This window comes from Gekko japonicus, unplaced genomic scaffold (assembly GCF_001447785.1).
Source record: "Gekko japonicus isolate JY-2015 unplaced genomic scaffold, Gekko_japonicus_V1.1 scaffold2597, whole genome shotgun sequence".
Lineage (NCBI taxonomy): Eukaryota > Metazoa > Chordata > Lepidosauria > Squamata > Gekkonidae > Gekko > Gekko japonicus.
In genome coordinates this window covers 25853-40676 of record NW_015167615.1, presented here as the reverse complement: position 1 = coordinate 40676, position 14824 = coordinate 25853, and the positions used below count along the sequence as shown (strand labels likewise).

The window sequence follows — 14824 nt, the reverse complement described above, 5'->3', positions numbered from 1 at the left end:
GATGGGCATGAATCTAAAAAACCCATTTTGGTTTGGGGCGGCCCCTGAACTGAAGTGAGCCAAAGGCCCACACCCAAACTGAGGTGGTCCGGCGAGTTTGGTTCCTCCTTTTTCTGGCTGCGGCAGAAGCAATGGGGGAGGGGGATCTCCTGGGAAGGGTTAAATGGCTGGCAGCCATTTAAACTTAATAGCTGACAGGTGGACCCATCCCATTGTTAGGTTTAAATGACGCAGCCATTTCACCCAACTGTTTCACTTCCCCTCACTTCGAAATGAGGGGCCAAACCGGACAAAAGTCCAGTAAATGTTTGGGGAAGGCGCCTTCCCTGAACATTGGCTCATGGGCTCCGAACCAGTCCAAGTTCGTGCGGAATTCTGGTTCATGAACCAGTTCGTGCCCATTCCTATTTTAAAATACCATGCAGCGTATTTAATGACATTTATCTATGACAATCAGGGCCTAATTTAGACATGCTAAGGCCTAAGCTGTGTCATGTTTAAGAGGCCCCATAGCTGTACGAAAAGAGTAATCTAGTAAAGTTAAGAGTTTTTAAAATTCTAGCCTCCCCTCGTAATCTGAGGCCATAAACTATGATTTACTTAGCTCGTGCATAAACCAGCCCAACAATACTATATTGATTGTATAGTGAATGATGGCTGCTACGGTTTATGGATAACAGCAATAACAAGGATCTCTGGCACTTTATTATGGTTTTAGAATTATCTGTTTGTAAGCTGCCCTGAGCCGGCCTTGGCTGGGAGGGCAGGGTAAAAGTTCAAATAAATAAACAAGTAAATAAATATATTAACATTCATTGTGATGTGTTCACATATTGCTGGTACAATTCTGCTTCAGGCTTTTTTTTACAAAAGGCATCAATGAAGCGATGACTAAGAACACATGTCTTGCCTTGTTGGGTCACACAAAGATTTGTGTAGTATTCTGTTTCCAACATGAGCCATTTGGGTAGATCTGTAAGTTTGCTAGCCGTATTTGAAAATGATGATTGTTTGCCTTTGATTACAAGTTATAGAATGCAGTTATAACTGAGCTATGATGGCTTATAGTCTTGATAGACACACTATGTGGACTGTCTTATTGTTTTATGAAGCTATTTAAACTAGTGACCCTTGCCAAATTTGGTAACTTGACTATGTATTGTGCGTTCGACATCCTTTTTGTCTGTGCCTTACCTACCAGCTATCCATTTTATTTGGTAACTCTGGGCTCTGTTAAAATATGAAAAATGTCTTTATTTAGTCTGTTCTAATATTCAGTACAAAAATGCCGTAGTCTATCTTCAGACTAAGAAAGAACTTGTAATGTGTCCAAATACAGATTTAAAGGTATGTTAAAACAAGACTCAAAAGAAGATCATTCAAACTTATGAAAAATATCCATCATGCCAGCAGGGTGCTAGGCTCTGTATAAGTCAAAAGATGTAGAATGTCAGGCTTAATACAGAAAATAGTATTAAATAACTGGCAAGGCTCATTTGAAAAAGGGATATGAATGCTTCCTGCATCATCGCTAAACTGATGAGAGTTCATAGTACTGGCTAAAGATAAGTTGTCTCATTGCAGAAAGGATATTGTGGGATCTCCTTCATCTAACTCTGAGTAGCCTCCTATTTTCTTTAATAATCAGCTTGTGTAGAACTAAAAAGTTTCTTTGCCAGCATTATGGTTTTTTTAATTGACATGTAGCGACATACACAGGACAAAATAAATAAATTATTCTGGAATAATGGGAGAGACTGCCTAATACACATTTCAGCATTTAAAGGTCTTGAATATTCATTTCAGTAAATTTTCAACACAGAATTAGTTTTGTGATCTTGAAAAAGGAGTGAGGAGCTAGTGGCCAAGGACATGTTATGTGAGACAACTACAGTTTAGGCATCACTGTTCTTCTGGGTTTTTTTAAACAGGAAAATTTCTGGCAGACAACATAGTAGGTTCTGTGGTTGTATTCTCCTTGCTATTTTGGATTCCTCTGAGCATTCTTGTACATTGTGTGGTGAGTAAAGTGGATTTTAAGACATCAACTTAATTTGGTTTAAACTTGGTGTGCTTTTCAGAAGTATTTAGCCGGGTATTGTATGTTATGTTTAGCTCAATAATTGTGATCTACTTGGGCTTTTCTCATGGATCATAACATTTAAAAGTAAGATAACTAATGTGAGGGACCTCTCATCTTTTATTCTCTCTTTTCCCTTCCCCAAAACACACCTGTGCAGATCTGGCTCCTAGCATGCACAGGCTTTTAAATGCTGACTGTTTTTTCCATCCCTACAGATACGTCACATAAACAGAATAAATAAACAGAATAGTCCTGATGTCCATACTCTTTGTTATATAGCAGGGAATCTGGGTAGTTTGAGAGCCGGTTCAAGAGATCCAACAGCCAATTTACTTATGTAAACAACTGATCATATCAGTAGTTTGTGTGATTTTTCTAATTATGGAAACACACTCTCTCTTGTTAGTTCATCTCCTCCCACATTCTACTGCCATTCCTCATGAGTAGGAACTTCTTTAGCTACGTGGTTGTGAGAACATCTGCACCAGCTCTTGGATTCTTGTTGGGGCCTTTCCTCAAGGAAAGGCAGTGGAGAGTTGTTTATATATGCATTTGGTAAGTACTTCCTATTTTTTTGTTTTAATAGGACAAAAAGCTGGATAAGCAGTATGAAGAGAACACCAAGTCTCTGTTTGGCCCCAGTGTAAGTATGTTTTTTGAATATCTTCAGCAGGGCTTTTTTTCCTGGGGGGGAACGCATTGGAACGGAGTTCCAGAACCTCTTCGACAAAATTATTTTTAAAATGTTTAAAAGTTCATGAATTTTCAGTATACCGATTGAAAACGTCATTTCCCGTTTGAGAGTTCCAGCACCTCTTTTAAAAAGAAAAAGAAAAAGCCCTGGTCTTCAATATCATACTCTTGACAGAGACTTGTAAAGATTTTTTAGCAGTGAAAACCAGACCCAATGTTTTGCATAAATAAACATAAAGCAGCTTCCAGAGAAGGATGTATGCTTTGCTTTAAGTACTGCGTTCTGGCAGTTCTCTTGGCTGGGTCTTCATTCTCAACCAGTAGGGGTGCCGTACACAGGAGTCCACTAGCTTCCTGAAGAAGGCTTATTCATTTTTTGCCTGGTTTTGATTTAATCAGTGATGCATTTGTTTATTTACTTCATGTATAGCCCACCTTTCTCACTGAGACTGAAGGCATATTCTAGCATATAACAGCAGTGTTGCTGTTTATGATTCCAGTTGCAAAAACAGTAAAGACAGTAAATAGAAAAAAATAGAACAGTAGTGCAGTCAGGTAGAACGGGACATCCAGGAAGCGATGCAGCAGGACTAGGATCACAAAATTCCTGCAAGTAAGATGTGTCATGCCAAAATCAGTGCAGACAAGGTGGCAAAACAAGAACCTGTCCAGTAGACAGGTACAACAGACTGTGTTCCTATATCATCATAAAAGCCCTCTCTGGAACCATTTCATTATACTACAGCCCTGTTTCCTTTGCAAAAATGCCTTCCTGAATATTTCAGTTTTACACATTCTGTGTTTAACATCTATCCTGTATCTCCCCCCCCCCAAAAAAAAGTTATTGGAGAAATGAAACAGAGCAAGTTGGCTTCATTTATCCCTATTTAAATTTGTTGGGATTATAATAATCCCCATAATTTTCAGACATCTCCCTTCCCCAAACAATGGTAGACTGCTACAGTTCTGATTTCCAAAGCACTGGCAAAATCCTGTTCTTGAATTCTTGTCAGCCTGGTGATTGCAATCCAAGTACTGATGCAGCTTCCCATTTAAAACATGCTGTGTAGGTAAGGTAGCCTCTAGGCAGAGCATGTCCTACATGAGAGCCAGTTTGGTGTAGTGGTTAGGAGCATGGGTGAACTGGGTTTGATTCCCCACTCCTCCACATGCAGTTGCTGGTGTGACCTTGGGTCAGTTACAAGTTGTTTCAGAGCTGTTCTCTCAGGAGCCGTTTCTGTCAGAGCTTGCTCAGCCCCGCCTACCTCACAGGGTGTCTGTTGTGAGGAGGGGAAGGGAAAGGAGATTGTAAACTGCTCTGAGACTCCTTTGGGTAGTGAAGGGCAGGGTCTAAATCCAATCTCTTCTTCTTCTACTACTTACGTAGAGATGGCAGGAAACGAGGGATCTGGGATCTGGTAAAAGGAGTAGTGCTATTCCCGGTGTTTTCCTGTAATTGTCCCACTCACCTCTTGCAGAACGTGGAGATGCTCAGCAGCATGGACTCAGCTTCGGTCCGAATTGTCAAACCGTTCCCTACTGTGCCATCTACGAGTCGCCACCAGCCCCTGCAGCCTGTGGTGCCGGTGCCTGTGGCAGCAGCGGTCCCCAAACTGGACCACCAAAGGATGGACACCATTCAAGAGGACCCAAGCACAGACTCTCACATGGAAGACGACTGTTTTGAGAAGGATCCTTTCCCAAATAACAGTACGACTGCCAAATCATTCGAGGACCTGACAGACCACCCTGTCACAAGGAGTGAGAAAGCGTCATCCTTCAAACTACAACGGCAACACAGAGTGGACAGCAAGGAAACGGAGTGCTAGCCTATCTCTCTCTCTGTCTTTTGAGCTTTCGGCTCACGTTCTGCTTCTTGATCTAAAGCCATTTCATTAGACAAATACAGTGTATATATGTATGTGTATATATATATATATATTGAGAAAGGGAAACAAGGAAGTGACATACTGCAGATGCTGGCCATGTGTATGATCTCCCTTGGTTTCAGTATATGAGAGTCCACTTAAAGAAAAGAAACTAAAGCCTCAAAAGTTTATTGAATCTTTTTGATTTTTTTTCTACAGTCTCGAGTTGAACATTTCCTTCAGCCTGTGGTGTAGAGGCATAATCTGCCTGACACTAGATTGTACATGTTAATATTTTTATACTGTACTGTTTTGTAGTTGAACAGCACTGATAGACAGTTTTCATCTTAATACGAAAGCCCCAACCCAGTTTTAGTTGGTTTTGATTGACTTCAGCGGGAGTGTGGCCTGAGCATTTAGTGACTTCTTGGATCAGCCATTAACAGACCCAAATAATTCAAAACAGTATTTTTCTTTTTAAATGAGGGTGAACATTTTGCCAATTGAAGTTTCTAAGGTGCGAAGTGTGTGTGTGTGTGTGTTTATGGGAACTCAGTGTGATATAGGGAGCAGTGCAGTAGTGATGCAGGTGTGATATAGGGAGCAGTGCAGTAGTGATGGGCTTAAATGCAGATCTGAGTCCAAGAATACTTTCATGGTCATTGGTCAGAACCCAATAGTGATTTTGACAACTTTAAGCCCATTGATTTCAGTGGGACTTAGAGAGGTATAACTGTGTGCTGGACGGTGGTCTCTGTTATAAAGTAAAATGGGTGCTGTTGACTCGTTCAGCTGTGGAGGGAGGACATGATTATTCTGGGACACACAGTTGTTGGCAGGTAGGCATTTCGGGATAAAAATCAGGGCTGCTGATCATGGATTTCATATGATGTAAATGCAAAAACAGATTGAAATTTTTAGGCACCTATTTGTTTTGAGTTGCAGTCCCTTTAGCACTGCGTTTGGGTAGCTCTAGTTTATTTCAGTGAAGATTTCTTAAGAATTTTGCTTACTCAGTTCCATGCTTCAGCCCTGATACAATGAAAGGTGATTCACCTGGGAGAAAAAATGTTGCTAAATAGGGATTCTCCTTCCTGCCCCTATCCAGCAGCATAACTTGTATGGATAGTTTTGCCCCTTATCCAGAGATTCTTGATGGTGAATCCATGGAGGAAGAGCGACTGGTGCAGAGAGAGTACAAATGCCTCGTTCGCCACCTGTCAGTGTAGGCTGGAAGAAATCTGATCTCTGGACAGCACACGTTTGTAGAAACACATGGACAATATCAGTGAAAACAATAATGTATTTCTGCTTGGACTGCTATTTTTTTACAATTGCTTTAGTATACTCATGTCATAAGTTTGATTTGTATAAAACATGAGCTGGATCAAATGTCTACTATAAGTACAAAGAGCCCATGGCCTTAATTGTGAGACTTTTGTATTTTCATATCTGATAGAAATTAACCAAACCTGTGACAAATGTGCATCTTTCATGGATACTTGTTACACTAATACTTGAATTTGTGCCTTTTGGGTATTTGTTTCGATAACCTTGAAATTTTAGATTTCATACATAGTAGTAAACTTTGTGAGAGGAGTGTGAAAACTCCCAGTATAATGTAATAAAGTCATTTTTTACAGAGTTAACGTTTTATTGAAAACAAAGCTTCTGGCAATAAGTAGAACTTACACAGAATGCTTCAGCATTCTGTTTGCATGTGAAGGGACTGTTGGTTCAGAATTTACTATTGTCCAAAGAATTCTTTCATTGAAGGGTCAGAAACTAATCAGGGTTTGCTCACTACTCCAGAGTCACTATCCTCTATTTATGTCTATATTGTTACAATAGTCACTTGCCTATACTATTTGTAACTGGTTTACTTAGATATATAAGGAAATAATAGGGATGGTATTTTAACTATTTTGATATTAGTTTCAGAGTTTTTGTTGTTGCTGGTATTGCACATGCTCATCTCCAGAACACCTTGATTTGGAAGTCATGAATCGAACCCATCAGAAAAGCTCATGTTCACCCCATTCCACACTAGCCAAGAGGCTGAACTTACGTTTAAGAGCAGGGGAGGTGCTTGTGCAAGATTTAAGCAGTTGCATCGATGGGTTATGCAAAAATGTGTCTCTTAAATAATAGGAAAGCTTCCACTGGCATATAATTTCCATCTGCAACCTGAAGCTGATGCCTGGGACTATCCTGTACAGTGTTGAGTAACTATAGCTCAGATGTTCTCTACAAACAGCTAATGATTACTGTTTCTCAAAGCTGCACACCCAAATAGAAAAAAATTGTTGCAACTCAATTGTTTATTACAGTAAGTACTATTAAAGGTCACTAGTTTAATGAGAAAAATCAAACTCATTAAGTAAAACCGACATTTTATTTTGCACCATATACAAACACACCGAGGCTGTCTTGTCAAGACACTAAAGTTTTGTCCCTCTGATTACTCATGTGGACTCTCTAGGAGACTGGCTTCCGGATGAAGATGGTCAACATCACGCCAGTAAGGCAGCTGCACAGGGAGTGCCAATGTCCTTCGTTCCAGGACAGACCAAAGCTGGTTGGCCAGAAAATTATTTCCTTCCTCCGATAAATGAAGTCCATCTGATAGGTAACAGCTGAAGTCCTAGAGCGGAAGTTTAAAAGATGCTGTAATTTGCTCTCTCTGGTGGTCTTTTAGAAAGAATACTGAAGCTGTGTTTAAGGAAGCTTTAGTAGTCAGCAGAAACACAGCTTTAGTAGTCAGCAGAAACAAAAAGGTTTAGTAGTCAGCAGAAACAAGAAAGGACACCTCTGTTTCTGCTGCTTCCAGTCACACATTCTGGAAAGGCAGTCATTTCAGTGTGAAAATGTATACCTGATTGTTTGTTTGCATGAGTGTCCACAGATCAACGACCTCAATGCCACAATCTCTGGCTGTTTTAACACATGCCTTGGCATACTCCCCAGTAGTAGCATTGTGACGGTTTAATATCTCACCTGTTGAGAAATGAAAAAAAAGTACAACTCAAAATAGAACAAATTCGGATCACAATAATATGAGCGGGGGGGGGGGTTAATTGTTTGGGGAAATGCAAGGCCCACTCTGCCACTGCCTCAGCCTACCTCATCAGGGAGTCAGCTGGCAAGCTGGTCAGATGGTAAACCAGCAAGACTCCCAGGCACCCCATGCCAGGCCTACACATTCAATGCTGACAATGTTTGGTGCAGGAAGCCTTTTTTGAAGGAGAAAGAATCTTATCGATACAAAATAGGGGGAGGTCAGGATGTAAACACTCCCTTACCTTTGGCGATGCACTCTTTTTCCCATGCTGTTTCATGAAGGGGTGGGGGTGTCACCAAAATAATTTTATCCTCTGCAATATTCACAGACTTTAAGTACTGTATCATACTCTTCAAATTGTCAGCATACTCATCGAGTGGAACATGTTGCTTAGGATTCACATCTATCCAGTGAATATAAGAACATAAGAGTGTTGCTGGATCAGACCAGTGGTCCATCTAGCCCAGTATCCTTTTTTACACAGTGGACAACCAATTGCTCTAGAGGGCCAAGAAAGAGGGCATAAAGGCCAAGGCCCTCCCCTGATGCTGACTCCTAGCACTGGGATTCAAAGGTTTACTGCTTCTGAATCCGGAGTTTCCCTTCAGTAACGAGGGGTAGTAGCCATTGACGGACTACATCCTCCATGAATCAGTCTAACCTCATTTTAATGCAACCTACACTTGTGGCTATCTATAATGGACAGTACACGGTTAATGCTTTAACCTGGTCTGAGGACCTTGAGTGATAGGGGAGTCAAATGGAATTCTACAGTTGAGTGTCGGGAGTGTGAGTTAAGAATTACAGTTGACAACTGTACCTTATCCAATCAAAAGAAAAAAGAAAAGAAAACACTTGTTTATACTTCAATATAAACAGTATATATATGTTCCAGTTTGTGTTTGTTTGTCCAAAAATTAATAAAAAGATTTATCAAAAAAAAAAGAAAGAATTACAGTTGACAGTGGACTTAAGCAGAGGGAGAGGATCAAGAAGGATCCTGAGTTAGGGAAGTAGGACGAGTGGCCCTCCCGAGGAAAAGAGCTCCTAGTAAAGGGAGGTGATCCCTATCAAGTCTGAGGGAAATAGCTCCTAGTAAAGAGGGGGTGATCCCTATCTAGTGGTTAAGAAGAAATATTGAAACTTGTGTGAATGTTCCTGCCTTCACCAGTAGTTAGGAGCATGGGTGAACTGGGCTTGATTCCCCACTCCTCCACATGCAGCTGCTGGTGTGACCTTGGGTCAGTCATAAGTTCTTTCAGAGCTGTTCTCTCAAGGGCAGTACTTGAGAGAGCTCTCTAAGCACTATCTACCTCACAGGGTGTCTACTGTGGGGAGGGGAAGGGAAAGGGATTGTAAGGCGCTCTGAGACTCCTTAGGTAGTGAAGGGCGGGGTATAAATCCAGTCTCTTCTTCTTCTTTTAAGGGCCTGTCTGTATAACCGAACAATTACTTGTTTATTTACTTATTTATTTCATTAGATTTTTACCCCACCTTCCCAGCAAGGCTGGCTGAGGGCGGCTACTGTGACAAACTACTGTTTATATTTATGCAAAGTTACCTCATTCCTGTTGCCTGTTTACCTTCTAAGTCCTAAACCTGACACCTACCCATTTCCTTTAAAAAATGAAACAAAGCAGTTTGTTAGTTACCAACAGCCTTTCATATACCATTATCAGACAAAGAAAGGATTTTAGTTGGTCCCTCAGTTCCCTAGGTTTGGTCAGCATATATTTATATACATTTAAACATATGGCTGGGATAGACAGACAGACAGAAGAAAGAAAAGGGGCTGCTCAGACCAAGAAGTAGATAAAGGGAACCAAAGGGGGAATTGTTATACCATCACTACACCCTGTGGCAGCAAGTGTATAACAGACATTAATAAAATGTGGTCCTCTTCCCTTCTCACGCTGCCCTCATGGAATGTGAGCAGGGAACTCATTCTGTATAAAATATATTGCAGCATCGTTTCATGAGATGAGACAAGGGAAGGGATGCATCATCTTAATTTCAGGCAAATATGTTGAGGGTTTAAAAAAAAAAAAAACACCAAAAAGCCCACCCACACAAACAAAACTCCAAAAAATCCCCTGGTGGCACAGAAAGAAAATGGCCACTAAAGAGACTACATCAGGGAAAATCTGCATTTACCTACCCACACAGCAGCCATCCAGGCTTTAAAGTGATCTTCCCAAAAACTTCAGAACAAAGCAGATTTGAGAAAAGCTGAGGAAACCCTTGGAAGTGCACAAATCCACCACAATGGTGTCTGTGGGGAAGGGGGGGGGAGGCTCACTTCCCAACAGGACTGAACCCATGACAGGTAACCTGTGATTGGAGGAGGGCAGATGTTATCCCAGTTTTCAAAAAAGGGAGGAGGGATGACCCAGGAAACTACAGGCCAGTCAGTCTGACCTCTCTCCCAGGGAAGATTTTAAAGGGATCGATCTGTGAGCATCTAAAGGACAACTTGGTGATCCAGGGAAGTCAGCACGGATTTATCCCCAACAGGTTCTGTCAGACCAACCTCATTTCCTTTTTTGATCGTGTGACAAGCTTACTAGATCGAGGGAATGCTGCTGATGTTTTTTACCTGAATTTCAGTAAAGCTTTTGACAGGGTTCCCCATGATGTTCTGATGGGTAAACTAAAGGACTGTGGACTGGACTGTAGGATAGGTGGACAGGTAACTGGTTGGAGAACTGCACTCAGAGAGTATTTGTCAATGGCATTTCATCTGAATGCAGGGACATGCCTAGTGGGGTGCCACAGGGCTCTGTTCTGGGCTGAGTACATTTCAATATCTTTATAAATGATCTGGATGAGAGTGCGGAGGAGCTACTCATTCAATTTGCAGATTACACTAAATTGGAAGGAGCAGCGAACACACCAGAAAATAGAGAGAATTCAACAAGGTCTTAACATGCTGGAAAAGTGGGTGGATGTAAACAAGATGCAATTTAACAAGGATAAGTGCAGAGCTCTACATCTGGGTAACAAAAATGAGGAACACATATACTGGATGGGGATCCACATCTGAGTAGCAGTGTGTGTGAACAAGATCTTGGGGTAAGGGAGGACCAAAAGTTAAATATGAGAAGCTAGTGTGATGCAGCGACAAAAAAAGGCTAATGCAATCTTGGAGTGTATTAACAGAGGCATAACATCCAAATCACAAGATGTCATAGTCCTGCTGTACACTGCATTGGTCAGGCCGCACCTGGAGTATTATGTGCAGTTCTGGAGGCCTTACTTCAAAAACGATGTGGACAGAATTGTGCAGGTGCAGAGCAGAGTGACGAGGATGATCGGGGGCCTGGAGACCAAGCCCTATGAGGAAAAGTTGAGGGAATAGGGAATGTTTAGTCTGGAAACGAGGAGGTTGAGAGGGGACATGATTGCTCTCTTCAAGTATCTGAAGGGCTGTCACTTAGAGGAGGGCAGGGAGCTGTTCCTGTTGGCAGCAGAGGATAGGACTCACAATAATGGGTTTAAATTAAGGGTGGGAAGGTACTGGCTGGATATTAGGAAAAAACTTTTTTACAGTAAGAGTTGTGCAACAGTGGAATCAGACACCTAGGGAGGTGGTGAGCTCCCCCTCACTGGCAGTCTTTAAGCAGCGGCTGGACAAACATTTGTCAGGGATGCTCTAGGCTGATCCTGCATTGAGCATGGGGTTGGACTAGATGGCCTGTATGGCCCCTTCTAACTCTGTGATTCTATGTGTGGAAATGGCCTATGCAGGCCAAGTTCTCTTGTACCACATGCAAAGGATGGAGCTTTACGCACCCATGCAACAACGCTCACTATCCAGAGAGAGAGGTGCAGTCAGTGTGGCAGACTCCGAAGCAAAGCAGACGGTCTGTAGGCTCCCCCAATATCCCATCCAGCCTTCCCTTTCACCCTTGATACAAGTTACTTGTGCTATCTTTAATCTAGTGTTAGTAGTAATCTCTTAAAACTCAGTATTAACAGAAGAACAAATAAAGTCCTACAGATTCATGAAATCTGTTATTCTAAAATATGAAAAACATTAATTGTGAATGAAATGCTTTTCAGTAACACACTCAAGCAATTGTATGGTGTCAGTTTTACATGAACAGTCAGATTTCACATCCAATAAAACCCTAAGATTGGCAAGGCAAAGCAAGCAGATGCCATCAATTGAATTACAAAAAAAAAAAAGGAACTGGCTGTACAAGCTAGCAGGATGGGAAAGAAGATTCTCATGATGTGGCAGTCCCTAACATAAAATATTTTGAAAGAGAGCCACTGTGGAAGGAGAGGACTAGAAAAGAGAGGAGGTGGGGGAGTGTTGTGAGAAAGTCATGTTCCATAGGCAGAAATCCAGAGGAGGGCAATAGAAGATGCTGAGGGGTCTGGAAACCAAGTCCAGGAAAGGTTGAAGGAGCTGGGTATGTGTAGCCTGGAGAGAAGACAACTGAGAGGTGATATGATAACCATCTTCAAGTACTTGAAGTGCTGTCATATAGAGGATGGTGCAGAGTTGTTTTCTGTTGCCCCAGAAGGTTGGACCAGAACCAATGGGTTGAAATTAAATCAAAGGAGTTTTGGGCTAAACATTAGGAAGAACTTCTTGACGGTTAGAGTGGTTCCTCAATGGAACAGGCTTCCTCAGGAGGTGGTGGGCACTCCTTCTTTGGCAGTTTTCAAACAGAGGCTAGATGGCCATCTGACAGCAATGCTGATTCTGTGAACTTAGGCAGGTCATGAGAGGGAGGGCAGGAAGGGTTACATCAGTGCTTAGTTCTCATGGCCCTGTCTTACACGCCCAGGGAAATGCTGATAGCCACTTAGAGGTCAGGAAACAATTTTCTCCAGGCCAGCTTGGCCCCTAGTGATCCTGGAGGGTTTTTTGTTTTTTTGCCATCTTCTGGGCATGGAGCAGGGGTCACTGGGGGTGCAGGGAAGAGGTATCTGTGAAGGTCCTGCGTTGTGCATGGGGTTGGACTAGATGACCCTGGAGATCCCTTCCAACTCTATGATTCTATGAAAGCACACCCTACCTTTTAAAGCACTGTCGTTAGCTCCAAAAAAGACTGTTACTGCCACAGTGTTCTCAGCACTGGAGTCTTTGTGAATCAGTCTTGGGAGAACAATTTTCGCCCATCTCGTGTTGTAGCCAGAGAGCCCACGATTCAGCACATCACATTTTCTGAAATAAACATATACATGTATAACACATCAGACTTTTGCACACATTTTCTAATTTCTGTGATCACAGACTTCATTTGTATTCTCTTCATTTTAGAATTGGACCATAGTCTCCTAAAAATTAAGGTTTTATATTTTCACTGTAAATTAAATAATTAAACAGTGTGAGGGGGGAGGGAACGACACCACAGCACAAGATTTATTTATTTATTTATTTCCACTCCCAACTCCAAATTATTAATGAACAATTTCATTACTGAACAAATCATTAATGAACTTCATTTCTACCCAGACTTCCCCCCCAACTGAGACTGAAAGCAGCTTACATCATACTCTTTTGTTTTATCTTCACAACAACCCTAACAGGTAGGTTAGGCTGGGAATCTGTGACTGGCCCAAGGTCATCCTGCAAGCTTTCATGGCAGAAACATTGTATTTCAAACTGATAATGGTTCATATTTAATAATAGTGACTTTGATTTACTGGAATGTTTCCACGGATGGAAAGATTTCCACCCACAGAGTGCAGCTTTCTTGTCTTCTCTCTTTGGGGAGGGGGTGTTGGGGCTGTGGAGGGGGGATGTGACAAAGTCATGCTCCATAAAGAAATCCTTCCATCCATGGAAATGCGCCAGTGCCTCCCAGTCAGTATATTTAAGAAATTTCACCGAACCTTTTTTTCAGTTGATTTGCAAATACTGCTGAAACACAAAGCTAATGTCTCTTACCTAGCCAGTCTATGGGCAAGTGATGCTCCCCATCCATTTTCTTGGAAGGAAAACTATGAGAGAGACAGACACAAAGTGAACAGTTAAGTGAAATTAAATAAGTAAATAAACTTGCTGGAGCAAGCTGTCTTTTTACAGCATTCTGGGTCTGTGGTTGTGCTGTGCTATCTCAGCCTCTGAAGACAAACTGAACCTGCTGTGAAACTGATGCCTTTAGACCCAGATTATTTGCTAGGAATCAGGGTAACTCCTTAGTGAGAACAGCTGCTGGGGAATTTCCTGGAAGAATAAATGGTCCATTTGTACAATCAGCAGGGTCAGGTGGCAAAGCTTCCCTAGGACTCTCCCATTACAGGCTGCGGATGGGGAACTGCGTATAAACACAACACTATCAGTGTGCTTGGTGCTTTACAGAATAAGGAGAAGAACACAGGAGGACTGTGCTTCAAGGAGCTTACAGTCTAAAAATAGTCAAGGGTGGCAACAGAGGGAGGAAAAGATGCAGGTGAGTTTCAGTGCTGCCCCACAAAAATGCTCCCACCCCGGGCATGGAGAAAACTAAAGAAGAATTCAAAAATGCAATCCCATACTTGCATAGTCAAACATGCCACCATTTCTTTGTGCGTGTGTATATATGTATGTATTTTATTAAATTTTAACTTAATCGATAAAAAAATTGCCCAGTTTATTTACATGACAAACTCTTCTTTTTGTCTAATTGAAAACTGACACTTCATTAATATGGTTCAGTCACTGAGACCAGGATACAGTCCACCCAGCAGAGCAGATGTTGCAGGGAAACTGCTGGATAAAGTGTATGAACAGAGAAGTGGAGCAATGGGCAACAGCTCTAGAGGGTCACACTGTTAACCTAAGTCTTCATGGGTGGAGGGATGTCCACAGTGATCCTGTTGTATGTGCTTGTATAACAACAGAAGAAGAAGGGAATGTCTTCCTTGCAGAAACAATTGATATGTCAGGAAATGCACACACAGCAGAATACTTACAAGAAGTGGCAGCAAAAGTTATAGTAACATGTGAAGAAAAATTCAAATGTCTAGTACCCAGTTTGTTCACAGGCAATGCTGCAAATGTATCCAAGAGGAGAAGAAATTTAGAAGAGCAGGAAGGGAATACAAAGCTAATAAAATATGGTTTTAGTGCTCATTTCCTGCACCCTCCTAGCCAAAGACTTCAGTGTTCCAGAAATAAAG

The 14824-nt window shown here is 41.7% G+C and overlaps 2 protein-coding genes across 3 annotated transcripts in view; one reads left to right on the top strand and one right to left on the bottom strand.

Moving 5' to 3' along the window:
* The window catches only part of ADAM17 (ADAM metallopeptidase domain 17), a 50884-nt gene extending 45344 nt beyond the window's left edge, over nt 1–5540 (top strand). The window contains exons 17-20 of one of the 2 annotated variants that reach the window (XR_001482596.1): nt 1932–2020; nt 2670–2726; nt 4255–5199; nt 5234–5540. Coding sequence is in view for 1 of the 2 variants with exons in the window: in XM_015414012.1 (XP_015269498.1) it covers nt 1932–2020; nt 2670–2726; nt 4255–4605 (497 nt within the window). In the remaining variant the exon portion in view is untranslated. The other variant, XM_015414012.1, reaches the window with a different exon arrangement.
* A 1496-nt stretch (nt 5541–7036) lies between these two features.
* The window catches only part of IAH1 (isoamyl acetate-hydrolyzing esterase 1 homolog), a 10087-nt gene continuing 2299 nt past the window's right edge, over nt 7037–14824 (bottom strand). The window contains exons 2-6 of the mRNA XM_015414013.1: nt 13611–13663; nt 12736–12884; nt 7947–8108; nt 7520–7641; nt 7037–7288 (exon numbers count right to left, since the gene is read on the bottom strand). Coding sequence (XP_015269499.1) covers nt 7106–7288; nt 7520–7641; nt 7947–8108; nt 12736–12884; nt 13611–13663 — 669 coding nt within the window. The 3' untranslated portion in view covers nt 7037–7105. The remainder of the gene's footprint in view (nt 7289–7519; nt 7642–7946; nt 8109–12735; nt 12885–13610; nt 13664–14824) is intronic.